This window comes from Macrobrachium nipponense, chromosome 41 (genome assembly GCF_015104395.2).
Source record: "Macrobrachium nipponense isolate FS-2020 chromosome 41, ASM1510439v2, whole genome shotgun sequence".
Classification (NCBI taxonomy): Eukaryota; Metazoa; Arthropoda; class Malacostraca; order Decapoda; family Palaemonidae; genus Macrobrachium; species Macrobrachium nipponense.
The window spans coordinates 5632219-5645195 of record NC_061102.1 but is presented as its reverse complement, the minus strand read 5'-3'; the positions used below and the strand labels follow the sequence as shown (position 1 = coordinate 5645195).

The window sequence follows — 12977 nt, the reverse complement described above, 5'->3', positions numbered from 1 at the left end:
GATTTTTACTTTGGTGGTTGACACATTTACATTTTTTGTGTCCATGTTCTCTTTAGTTTTTTCAAGATGCTTACCTAATTTTGGTGAATTAATTTTGTTTCTTATCTAAGTTCAAACTTTAAGTTTTGCAATTCCAAGTATGTATGTGTAATAGTAGGTAATTTTTCTTCAAAGTAAATTTGTGACTTTTGATTATAAATTTTGAATTAATAACTTCTGTATTTATGGTTTACTATAGTATAGTTTCATTTATTGATCATCAGTGGTAGGAATAACTTTGTGAATATTGCATAATGATATTTAGTTTTGTTCCTTCAGTTTCTGATGAAGTGACTGATCGAGGAGACAGTTACAGTTGTTCAATGCTTGACTGAGTGATGCCCTTGGGTATACTTTAGTGTATTAAATGTTGATACTTCACATTGCTGATAAGTTTTTTAAGGTATCACTGTTGCTTTAGAGTACTGTCTTTTTTTTTTTTTTTTATGAAAGTTCAGGTATCTGGCTGTAGTGAAGTAAGTTTTAAATTCTATGATTAGTAACCAGGTATTTGGAACACTTCGTGACAATACACTAACTGCAAGTTAATAAATACTACATACATTAATATTAATACATACATACACTAATAACTAAGACCTTAACAACAACTTAAACAGACGACCCGTTCCTCGTGGAGGTATCTGAAACAGAAATACAATCATTAGTATTATCCAATTTCACTATGTTAATACAAACCCTATCTAGCAAACTTTGAGAGAGATTTCTGAACCAACAAAACATTTGTTTTCCATGAAAAAGACCACAATAAGGTTTGATGTACCTATTTCCCAAGTGCCATACCTAGAGTTACCCAGTCTTAAAAGGACTCTACTTCCTCTAGCGATAGTATCTCGGCCCAAAAGTAATATCTCCTAAAACACTAAATTTTCCTCCTCCTCACTCACTGACAACAGTTTGATGGACATTACAAATAGAATAAATAGCCTATATCTGGGTATTAATTAGAATGTAACAATTATAATAAATTTTGTCATTTATACCTAATGCTAAATAAAGCAAGACAGCAAATATAGAATGCTTTAAGTTAATAATTCTGGTGTGAAATAATGAAAAATATTTGTTAATGGATTATTTTCACTGTTGATATACATACCCAAAGGTACATTTAGTAATTCAACACTGGTTTTGAAGGTCACTTCCACCAATGTACTTATTTTATGACAACAAAATCTACTACAAAAAGTTTCCTTTCCTAAGACCACTGCATAATGATTATTGTGAAAGCCAACTGAATAAAATAATAGCTTGCCATTCATATACTTACAAACAGCCTCAACTGCTAAACACAAACAAAAAATTAGAATACTTACATTGTTAGAGAACAATTGGTACAAAAGTCTCCCTTGCAGAGGTGACATGACCTGGCACACTTATCACAAAAAGTGCACTCGCAGTATGAGCATGGAGGCCTGGTAAACTTTATCATAGTTTTGCAGCTGACGCATACACTAGGCCCTTCCAAGCGTCCAGTTACAATCTGGAATAGATCAATAATTTAGACAATGTCTCTTATGATGCTTTCTAAATGTTCTACATATTACTGTGCCATTCATACATGAAAAAATATATTTAATAACTTATTATCAATGACCTTGGAAGTATAGTAGTACTGTGTGTTTACTTTGAAAACAATATTGATGAAAAAATTCACAACCGACATAAGTGTAAATATAAAATACGGTAATACGTAAATATTTACATATATCACACTATACATATATATATTTACATATATAATTCTGTGATTTAAGATTTTCTTACAAAATCAATAATTTTTTTTTTATAAAATACTATAATAGACTGAGGCACTTTAATTAAATTATGATAACCCTAGGAAGGGGAGATTTTTTTTAGTAACTATCAAATCATTTTCAGGTTTTTCCCAATGCCCAACCCACAAAATGCCACAATACCTACCTTCAGTCTCTCCTCTGTCTTCTGGAAATGCCCTATAGTGATTGCAAAAGTACAAGAATCAGGAACCGAAACAGATACAGGATGCCATCACGTTCACAAACACCCTCCTTTGACTGAACAAAGGAAGAACAGGTGGACTCCATACCAACAGCTGAACCATGAATCAAGGGTGGTGAATAGGAGGGAAAAAAAAAGGGGGGAATCGCAGGCAGTTTCCCCCCAGGCAGTGAGCTGCCCTCGGAAGACAAAACTATGGCTTCCTCTGCATTAACCTATATACTACTTCTTCCATGAGATAATAACCATGAGGGATAATTCTAAACGAAAAAAGGAATGAGGGTCACACTAACAGAGAACCAGCACTCTACACACATACATTCACGCCCTGGGAACTTAAGCTGGGCATTCTTATGAGCAGACAAATCAGGGATCACCATTCTTACAAAACAATGGTTTGTGCTTTATACAACATACATAACTTCAGCATGAATCCAGTCCCTTAGTCTTAAATTATTACTATATCATTATAAAGACAAGAAATTCACTCACATCTACTGTATGATGAGGCTTGACTAATGTTCCTTGTGGTGTAAGAACCATTTGGTGAAGATTTGATCGCGTATCTTTCTGGATAGCTGGCGTCAAGTCCATGGGTTCCGCATTGTTGTTCATTATATTCTTGGCTCCACGGTACAACAAACTTAAAGTCTTATCTGAAAGAATACAACTATTTCATTTTTTCCCTGCAAAAGGAGGTTATTAAGTAACAAATAATACTAAAGAATATACATTAGTACTAGTATGTACTGATAAAGACGAATCCAATAAACACAATACTGTACCAGGCAAGTTGATACTCTGCCACCCACTGAGGTACAAGACATAGGTAGTACATATTACCATTTTTATGCCTTAGAATGTAGCTCTAGTAAATGCCATTATTAGGTCCATGACAAATTGGCCTTGGTTTTTGTTTATTGTCAATTGACCAATAGTGTCTTACTGCTGTGGGTAATAAGCAGAGGAATTTTTTTTTTCCAGTTTCAGTGAAGTTGCTTATTTTTTTGTTGGTCATCCTTAATGAATATAGTATCTGACAACTCGAGTAACCGTACTCTGACCTTGCGAGGCTGCGAAGACTTCTGGTAAAAGCTACACCTGGAGGAAAATAACGTAACTTCTAACCATGAGGTAAGTGATTTTAAATGTGAAATACCTGGGATATTTATGTAATTTTCACAGGATAAACTGGCCAAAACTATATTTGGAATTTAAGTAGGTACTTATATTAGCAATTAATTAACAAGTTAATAATTTTTACTATCGAACTGGATATTAGTACAGCAGCCGTATCTCTGATTGCGATAGATATTGGTACAGCAGTAAATTGTGCATGCGCGAACCCTTGGTTACCGCCTCAGGCATGTCAGCGACAGCAAGAAAATGACAACCTAGAAACGTGAACTGTGTAATAATACATCAGTTTTTGCTGAAAAACAGATGTTTTCAGGTTTCAACAAAGGCAATAGACGTCTACAAAGAGTCAAACTTCCAGAAATTCTATATCCGTAGGTCACGAACGATCGAATAGGCCCTGAGAAGAGCTCTAAAGAGGAGATTCAAAGAAGATTTGAAGCTTAGCTAGTAAGGTAGTGCAGCAGTCAGTAGTTCGTCCAATACGGGAAACATGCTGTTAATATAGACCTGCTTTGGATGATTACTTACGATTGATTAGGCTGTTTACCAGAGGATCGACTTTGGTAGTTTTCCTTACTACCATGAATACAGCAGAGCACGATTTCTGTGCACTTAAAATCTTCCTTGAATCTCCTCTTCGGAGCTCATTTTAGGGCCGATTCGATCGTTTGTGACCTATGGATATACAATTTCTGGAAGTTTGACTCTTCGTAGATGTCTATTGCTTTTTTCAGCTCACTGATGTATTGTTACACGGTTCAGAGGAGATTCAAAGAAGATATGAAGTACAACAGATAGATTAGTTTAGTTTTGTTTTTCATGTACGTATATAGTCAAAATCTAAGTATGTTTAAGTATTATTGTGATTTTTTATATTTTCATTTACTGTCAAAATGTCTTGGTGCTTTGGTGATGACAGTATGGTGCTTCACTTTGACATTTGGAATTGAACATGATCAGCAAAACAATTCAGTTCGACTATTATTACTACCATCTCTGATCTTCTAGTGCCGTACCTATAGCTCTTAGCAACACTGCAGGGCAACTGCTGCACGATTAGCAAACTACCGTACCTACAGCAAGTCAATAGTGCAATACGGCACCACTGACAGAATCTGACGTACCCCCACTACACTATACTTGTACAGCAGGAAGTCTGAAATTGACGCATGCGCAATTCACTGCCGTACCAATATCTATTGCAATCAAGGATACGGCTGCCGTATACCAATATCCTGTGCCTTTTATTATCTAGTAGGGTTTTTTATGTTTCTTGGACAAATCTGACTTTCTTATTATGGGCCGAAAAGTCTATACCAGGTTAGACAGAGGGGCATAGTATATAGTATCTATATTTAGCTATATGTATATGTATGCACAAACATAGTTGTTTTTGTCTATCTAGGCAAATTTTTGCTACTAGCCTAATAATGATATTGTAAATTGCCTTGGTCTATAAACATTTTATTAACAAACAATAGGTAAGGACACAGAGCCCTTGGTTAGGTTAGGATAGGATGCACCCCTGCAGGCTTATACTGTCATCACCCTCCCTACAAGCTACAATAGGTACGTTTATTTACAAAGAGAATGCCGAGTACATAGTACTAGTAAGGGGTCAGGGCTACTGTAAGCATTTTTGTAATAGGTATTCCTTAGGGAATATGGCCTAACCAGATTCACCTTTACCTGAAATAAATGTAAATGCCATGACCTAACCTGAACTGGGGTAGGAGGGGGGAGACTGGCACCCCCCCAAGGAAGGGATGACCCCGTATTCCTCATTCTACCGATTTTTACATACCTAATACCTATACAAATTATTATTATTATATTTGTTTTACTTCTTATTCAGCTGAAATATATAAATACGAACTGGATATTGGTACGGCAGCCGTATCCCTGATTGCGATAGATATTGGTACAGCTGTGAATTGCGCATGCGCGAACCCATGTTTACCGCCTCAGGGCTCACCCTTGAAAAACAGATGTTTAAAGGTTTCAACAACCTGAAAAAGGCAATAGACGTCTACGAAGAGTCAGACTTCCAGAAATTGTAATACTGTTGGTCAAGAACGATCAAATCGGATCTAAAAAGAGCTCCGAAGAGGAGATTCAAAGAAGATTTGAAGCTTAGTTAGTACAGTAGTGCGTCCAATATGGGAAACATACTGTTAATATAGACCTGATTTGGATGAATACTTACGATTGAGTAGGCCGTTTACCAGAGGATCGACTTTGGTAGTTTTCCTTACTACCATGAATACAGCAGAGCACGATTTCTGTGTACTTCAAGTCTTTGAATCTCCTCTTCGGAGCTCTTTTCAGGACCGATTCAATCGTTCGTGACTTACGGATTTACAATTTCTCGAAGTTTGACGCTTCGTAGACGTCTATTGCTTTTTTCAGCTCGAAACCTGAAAACATCTGTTTTTTGGCAAAAACTGATGTATTAGGGTAAAAAACCACATGGTACAGGGGTGAACCATGTACGATCAATGAGTACAACCCCAAAAAAAGTACATTATAACGCGTCCTGACATCGGAGATGGGCATCAGACGCGACTTCTTGTTGGTGAGAAACAGAGCTGAAGACCTCTACTCCGGTGTCAGGACGCATTGTAATGTACTTTTCTTGGGGTTGTACACATTGATCGTACATGGTTCACCCCTGTACCATGCGGTTTTTTACCCTACTATTACACAGTTCAGAGGGAGATTCAAAGAAGATTTGAAGTACACAGATAGATTAGTTTGGTTTTATTTTTCATGTATAGCCTATAGTCAAAATCTAGTAAGTAGCCTATGCTTAAGTATTATTGTGATTTTTGAGCTAGGGTAGAATATCACGACAGGCCAACCCTCATCACGGTGGACGGGTCTTATTCACTCGATATTTAATTGGTGAAACATGAATACAATTGCAACTCTAAGCATACCATTTAAAAGACTGAAGTTTCGTCAACATATTGTGATATATGAAAGCCCCATACGAACTAAAATAAGCATGTGAGCTCTTCGTAAAATATGTTTTCAAGGCAGTTTTGAAATCCAATATGGCGGCTACGTTTTGCATGGACGGTTCTCATCAGTGATGGCCACCATCTTTCCCCAGCCTTCCCAGCACTCATTTGAACAATGTTAGCGTATGTATGTTAACGTTTATTGATCTTACTCAAGATTGCAGTTGTAATCAGCACAATAAAACAACATTTTGTTGCCTATATTAGTGAAAGTATGAAACTTGTTATTCCCGGGGTTATGGTTGGAACTGAATTCATTCTTACCTTGTAATCAGTGGTTTTTATCCTTACTGCCATCACAACTGAAACTCCACAGTGCTTATTTGATTGTAATTATACACATTTTGGTCTTAATTCACTCCACAGTGCACTCGAACCACATTGCTGTTCGTGATTATGAGATGCAAAGCTTTATTCCCTTAATTGTATACTTTACTCAATATTTAGTTTAACTCTACTTCAAAATGTTTATTTAATTCATGTCCATTATCACTTTTTTGCAACCAAATTAACCCCCAAAAATTACAAATGTTTCGGATGTATACTTACGAGCAGACGACGTGAGGAAAAATGGCTCATCGTTGCCAATCTAGTGGAGCGTCACACATACGCCGATGCATTTACAAACTGTTTCGATGAATTCTAGTTGTCATAGTAATGCAGTAATGATAAAATTGCTCTAATATGTATATATACTACAAATAGATACGCTAATTTCACTTATTTCCCCGGTTTTGTGTAAGTCTTATACCTAGTTTGGAGGGTAAACACATACCAATTGACAACACTGATAAACAATTGAAGAGCGCAAAACGCCGCAAAGAATGCCGTAGTCCCCTTGAATAAGTGCTGGTAAGAGGTGGTTTACGATTGTTGTGATGAAAGTGCCCCTGCGTCTATGGGTATAAGTGGTGTGCAGATTTAGCACATGAAATGGGAAGTTTGTTGACACAAGCGACTCCGTAAACATCAAGATGGCGTCAATCTTCGAAACATTTTTAGTTGTAAGTAAAAATTTCTAAAGCGTTTTGGTGAGATTTCCACTGCCGTAGCCACCCTTTTCACTACCCTCTGTTTAAATCTTAAAATTTGGCCTTAATTTCTAACTTTGGAGAAAATACTTACTTCGAAAGGAGAGTAGAGGTCTTTAGCTCCGTTTTTCACCAACAAGAAGTCGCGACTAATGCCCATCTCCGGTGTCAGGACGCGTTATAATGTACTTTTTCGGAGGGTGGCTAGCGTTGATTGTAGGTGGCCTGCTTGGCCTGCTGTGATATTTTACCCTATAGTATTTTCATTTACTGTCAAAATGTTTTGGTGCTTTGGTGATGACAGTATGGTGTTTCACTTTGACATTTTGAATTGAACATGATCAGCAAAACAATTCAGTTCGACTGTAGTATTACCTATTACTACTGTCACAAACCTAGTGCTGTACCTACTAGGTATACTCCAGGTACAACAGTGGATGGTAAATGCTGCATGATTAGCAAACTACCATACCTACAGCAAGTCAATAGCGCAATACGGCACCATTGACAGAATCTGACGTACCCCCACTACACTATGTTATCTGTACGGCAGGAAATCTGAAATTGACGCATGTGCAATACACTGCCGTACCAATATCTATCGCAATCAGGGATACGGCTGCCGTACCAATATCCTGTGCCATATACTAGTACGTAAATAGGTATGTCAATGAAATAAATTTACACACCATGACCTAACCTGGACTGGGGTGGGAGGGGGGGGAGATTGTCACCCCCAAGAAGTGATGACCCCCTATTCTTCATTATGTCGACTTTTATTAGATACCTAATATACAAATTATTATTAATTTGTTTTGCTTATTAAACTGAAATACCTATATAAAAGTCAATGAAATAAATTAAAACGCCATGACCTAACCTGGACTGGGGTGGGAGGGGGAGAGATTGGCAAACGCCCAAAGAAGGGATGACCCCGTACTAGCTAGGCTAATTCTTCGTTCTGCCGATTTTTACATATACAATCTTATTATTAATTTGTTTTATTACTAAACTGAAATATATAAATAAGTCAAAAGGTCGCGGGCGGCCGGTAACCGATTCTTAGGTTCTACTGGTAGTAGTAGTAGTAGTAGTAGGTAGCTAGGTAGGATACGACAGGCTCTTATTAAGGTAGGTAAGGATAAGCTACCTACCATAAACAGCTTTCATTTTATCTTGACTGGACACGCCATTCGCCAACTGCTTTTCGCCCACGTGGACCTTGTGCTGAGGTCCATACGAGTCTTCATCGCCGAAAGGATAAGATCTCTTTGGCATTTCTAGTACACGGGAGGATTTCGATTGGGGTGGCGCCAACTTCGTTCGTTCTCTGGTGCCAAACAAACTGGGCTGATCTCTCGGTTGTTCGACAACTTCTACTCCGGCGGGCCATTGTTGTTATATAAGGTTTGGTAATGGGTCTCATTTCCATCCTAATGAGGAAAAAACAAAAACAAAGCAGTCATAAGATGCCCAACGGGAGTAACTGATACAATTAACATAACAGAAAATGTGAGGCAAGGAACAATTTACGGCCCAAAGCTATGCAACAAGGTGACTGACAGAGTAAATAATTTAAGCAGGAAGAACGTAACACTCATAAGAAACGTAGCAATAGAGTCCCCAATATTTGTTGATGACATACCTAATGTTCCCCACAAGCAGGAAAGAAGGAGTAGAAATGGCAATTGATAACTGCCGTAGCCTAGAGCAACTTAAGAAATTTACATTTAATACGAAGCCAAGTAAATCAGCAGTGCTAGTAATAGATTAAAAAGCAAAGAAACCAGATGTACAAATAAAAAACAGAACTTAAAAATGGCCCAATCAGTTGCGTGAAAGAATATAAGTACTAAGGAGAATGGTAGGCTACATACTAAATGGCTCAAAGGAAGCAAGTATTAAAACGATAAATCAAAAGGTTGAGTACCTACTAAGAGAATTCAGAAGATATGGGGACGTTAACAAAGTAGGAAACATGACACTAGAAGTAAGGGAAAGAATCTATGAAACAGTAGTTGTACCAACCTTATTTGTCAACATAGAGACGTGGAGTAGCGTAATGGAAAATGAGTTAAATGCGCTAGAGAAAATGTAATACAGGATCCTCCGAGGAATGTATGAACAACCTAAGGGCACGCCGTATTGGGGAATTATAGCTGAGTCCGGCATATGGCCAGTAACCTACAGAATTGATTATAAGATTTAATGCTTTTCCACAACATAATAAATTCGGAGGAGAAAAGATTAGTAAAAGAAATAGTTGAAGATCAGTTAAGAGCCCCATATGGGCAATGTTGGACAAAAAACGTGGTGAACATATGCACCAAATGATATAGAAATGAATGGACCAAGAGAATATCCTAAAGCAGCACTGAAAAAGGAAATAAAGATGAAAATTAATCAAGATATCCAAGAGACTTTGAGAGAAAAGAGAAAAGAAATGAAGAAGCTGAGATTCATAGACGACTTCGAGGAAAACAAGTACTATACATAATGGAGCTGGAAACAAAGGATGCGTGTATCATTATGAAAACCAGACTGAATATGCTGAACTTAAAGGCTAACTTCCGAGGCAAATTTAAGGACGAGGTCTGTGAAATATGTAGAGTGGAGGAGGACACCACCGAACATTTATTCATGTGTAAATTGCTACAAAAAGCAGATCAGGATATAAATCTAGGGACACTGTTATCCCCTAACAGAAAACTGGGAGAATATATAAGGATAGCCCTCAAAATCAAGAAAGTTCTTAACCTGGAAAGCGATGGATGTCAAAGCTAAGTAACACGGCTCTGCCTCACTTAAAAAAAAGAAGAAGAAATGAAAGGGAGTTTGGGTAAAAGTAAACAAAACTTTGCACCTCATAGTGTAGTCCCAACGTGGCTATTTTTCGAATACAGATACATAGATAGATTTACGGACCATAAACTTACAATAATTAGATAGATTGATATACCGACCGCGAAATTACAGTTCATATTTGTCGCGCTGCAAGAACCGTTTCGCCCGAGCGTTGTTATTATGCAAGTTGTATTAACGGGTCTCGTTTCCACTTATATCCTAATAAGAAAATGCGTCCTAATGAGTCTCATTTTCTTATATAGATAGTTTAGAGATTTACTGACCACGAAATTACAATTCTTTTATCATTACATACTTGTCGTGCTGTAAGTAGAACTTCGTCTGAGTGTTGTTATGCAAGTTTTGGTAATGAGTCTCATTTTCATATCCTGACCATCAGATAACGTATGCATTTTCATAATAACAGAAGATTCAACAATACAATATTTTCATATCTTGCAAAGAATAATAAAAAATAATAAACGTATTTTATTCCATACGCGTTTTTTAGATGGCATAAGTTGCCAGTGACTCAGTCTATTATTTGTTTTCCTTTTTGTAGATATATGTAATACAAATATACTTACGTCATAATTTCCATGCATATAATTATTTATGTTTACTTTTTTCTTTTTTGCTTGGGCCTATAGTCGAATTTAAAGAAGTTTAGTTGACTTTACTCCTCTTTTTTATCATATGAGTATTTTGACAATTTCCAAACGCATGTCAACTCAAATTGAATTTTTAAAACATATTCGAAGGTTAAAATTATTATAGTGTTTGAAATATATGACTGTTATTATGTTCAGATATAGGGTGCATATTACCTTATCATTTACATTGGTTAGAATTTCTAATTTCAAAGATGTATTTATGGTAATATTCAGGACTTTACAACTAATATTTCAAAGAGGAAAAATACTTGAACTACAATGCCTTTGAATATAAATATTGATGTAGATCTCATAATATCATTAAGATTTCAAAATGAAACATCAATGGGATTATTCTTAAAGATACCGGCTTACCAAACATCCATGTTGATTTTGGAGATAAACAAATGCGATATTCTCTTATCAACAATTATTGGTTTATTTCACCAGATTTTTTACCTTTGAAAACAGGTCGTTGTCATTCATATTGTATGTTGTCTATGGTGTTTGGGGCATATGAGTAACTTTATATATATATATATATATATATATATATATATATATATATATATATATATATATATATATATATATATATATATATATATTATGAGTGTTTCGCACTATCAGTTGGGTTAACCGGCCAATATGATCATCTTTTGAAAAAACCTTATAATAATTCAGCTACGTCTAAATACATCATCGTTATTATTATTATTATTATTATTATTATTATTATTATTATTATTATTATTATTATTATTATTATTATTATTTTCTAAAGGGTCCACAATAATACAAAGTGTTACGAGTCCGTGTATGATTTTTGAAACTTTACAGAAAGCTTTCGAACCCTTCCCTGGGTTCACCTTCAGTCCAAAGATGAAGATGAACCCAGGGAAGGGTTCGAAAGCTTTTTGTAAAGTTTCAAAATTATACACGGACTCGTAACACTTTGTAATATTGTGGACCCTTTAGAACATTATAGTATATACTCTCGCGATAGAGAGTTTTTCCCAATTATTATTGTTATTATTATTATTATTATTATTATTATTATTATTATTATTATTATTATTATTATATTATTATTATTATTATTATTATTATTATTATTATTATTATTATTATTAAGACCTTCCTTCTAGCAAAGGACGTCTGTTTTAGATGCACATGCAACAAAACAATTCGTGTATATTCATAGAGATGTGCTTAGTTAGCCTAGGCCTAAGTATTGCTAGTCAAGACTAATATAAAGTTATGCAGATCTTTGAAACATTGTAGTGTATAAATGGTATTAATGATCAATCCGTTTCATAAAGAATAATAGAAATCCATTTGCAATAAGTTATGTTTAAAGGTTTGAAAATCACTAACGAGAAGTTACACAAGGGACAGGCCAGTGCACTTCTGCGCAGTGTCCTAGACTAAGCACACATATCCCTCACCCCAGTCACGTGAAACAATGGCTACTCGATTCAGCTTTCCCTTGCCTCCTCCCCCTCTCCAAACTCCTAATTTTCAGCTCCCGGGGACCCTGGGTTCGTGAGCCGGTGAAAAAATCTATCAAGGATTTCAGCGGTGATTGAACTTGAGACTTGCTTTCTTTATTAGTTAACCTTCACGGAAACTCTAATGTATATGTTTCTGAAGGTAAAGGAGTTATGCAAGTGTCTTGTTATAAGAAGGCTGGGAGTGTATTTCATGGGGAAACACATGTTTTTATTTCACAAATAAGCTGATCATGGTCGACAGGCAAAATGTCAAGCATTTTCTGATTAGGGAAGTCTAAGTTTCAATAAGACTCAGTCATTCGACTTATCTGGATCTCTGGACTCAATATTTTAGCGAAACAGTATCTGGATGCATTGGAATATCAGTCTTTCGAAAAAGTTATAGTCAGATGTCTTTTCCTTTTACCTCCCGCATACTTTTTTTTTATTATCATTTATTCCTGTGAACCGAATTTAAATCTGTTATAAATATTTATAAGTCTAGATATAGTCTAAACACTTAATTCATAGTGAGTCAAAAAGACACCCAAATTCACCTTCATTTACCGAAGGAAAGTGAGGTAGTGAACGCCGTGACAGATTTGAGAAACAATACAATAAAGCTAGACCGTCATGAAGGAACGTAAAGCTACATGGAATTAATGGCTCCAAGCTCCATGACCTATCGTTTCATTTTAGGTACGAGGAAACTAATAACGTGCGGAAGTGATTCTTTCTATCTAGACTATTACTGAT

The 12977-nt window shown here is 36.0% G+C and overlaps 1 protein-coding gene across 1 annotated transcript; it reads right to left on the bottom strand.

The window, feature by feature from the left end:
* Positions 1-6: 6 nt before the first annotated feature.
* LOC135212469 (apoptosis regulatory protein Siva-like) lies at positions 7-8615 on the bottom strand. Its single transcript, XM_064245924.1, has 4 exons — positions 8386-8615; positions 2530-2693; positions 1374-1540; positions 7-683 (listed from the first exon to the last, which is right to left on the bottom strand). The coding sequence occupies exons 1-4, from the start codon at positions 8507-8509 to the stop codon at positions 641-643; spliced, it is 498 nt and encodes a 165-aa protein (XP_064101994.1). The 5' UTR covers positions 8510-8615; the 3' UTR covers positions 7-640.
* Between the last annotated feature and the right edge of the window lie 4362 nt (positions 8616-12977).

What these genes read in the sequence shown, in the direction of transcription:
- LOC135212469 (XM_064245924.1), bottom strand. Translation starts at nt 8,509, where the DNA reads ATGCCAAAGAGATCTTATCCTTTCGGCGATGAAGACTCGTATGGACCT. An exon ending in TAAAATGAAAGCTGTTTATG is followed by an intron (nt 2,694 to 8,385) that starts GTAGGTAGCTTA and finishes GTATTCTTTCAG; the next exon opens with ATAAGACTTTAAGTTTGTTG. An exon ending in AGCCTCATCATACAGTAGAT is followed by an intron (nt 1,541 to 2,529) that starts GTGAGTGAATTT and finishes GATCTATTCCAG; the next exon opens with ATTGTAACTGGACGCTTGGA.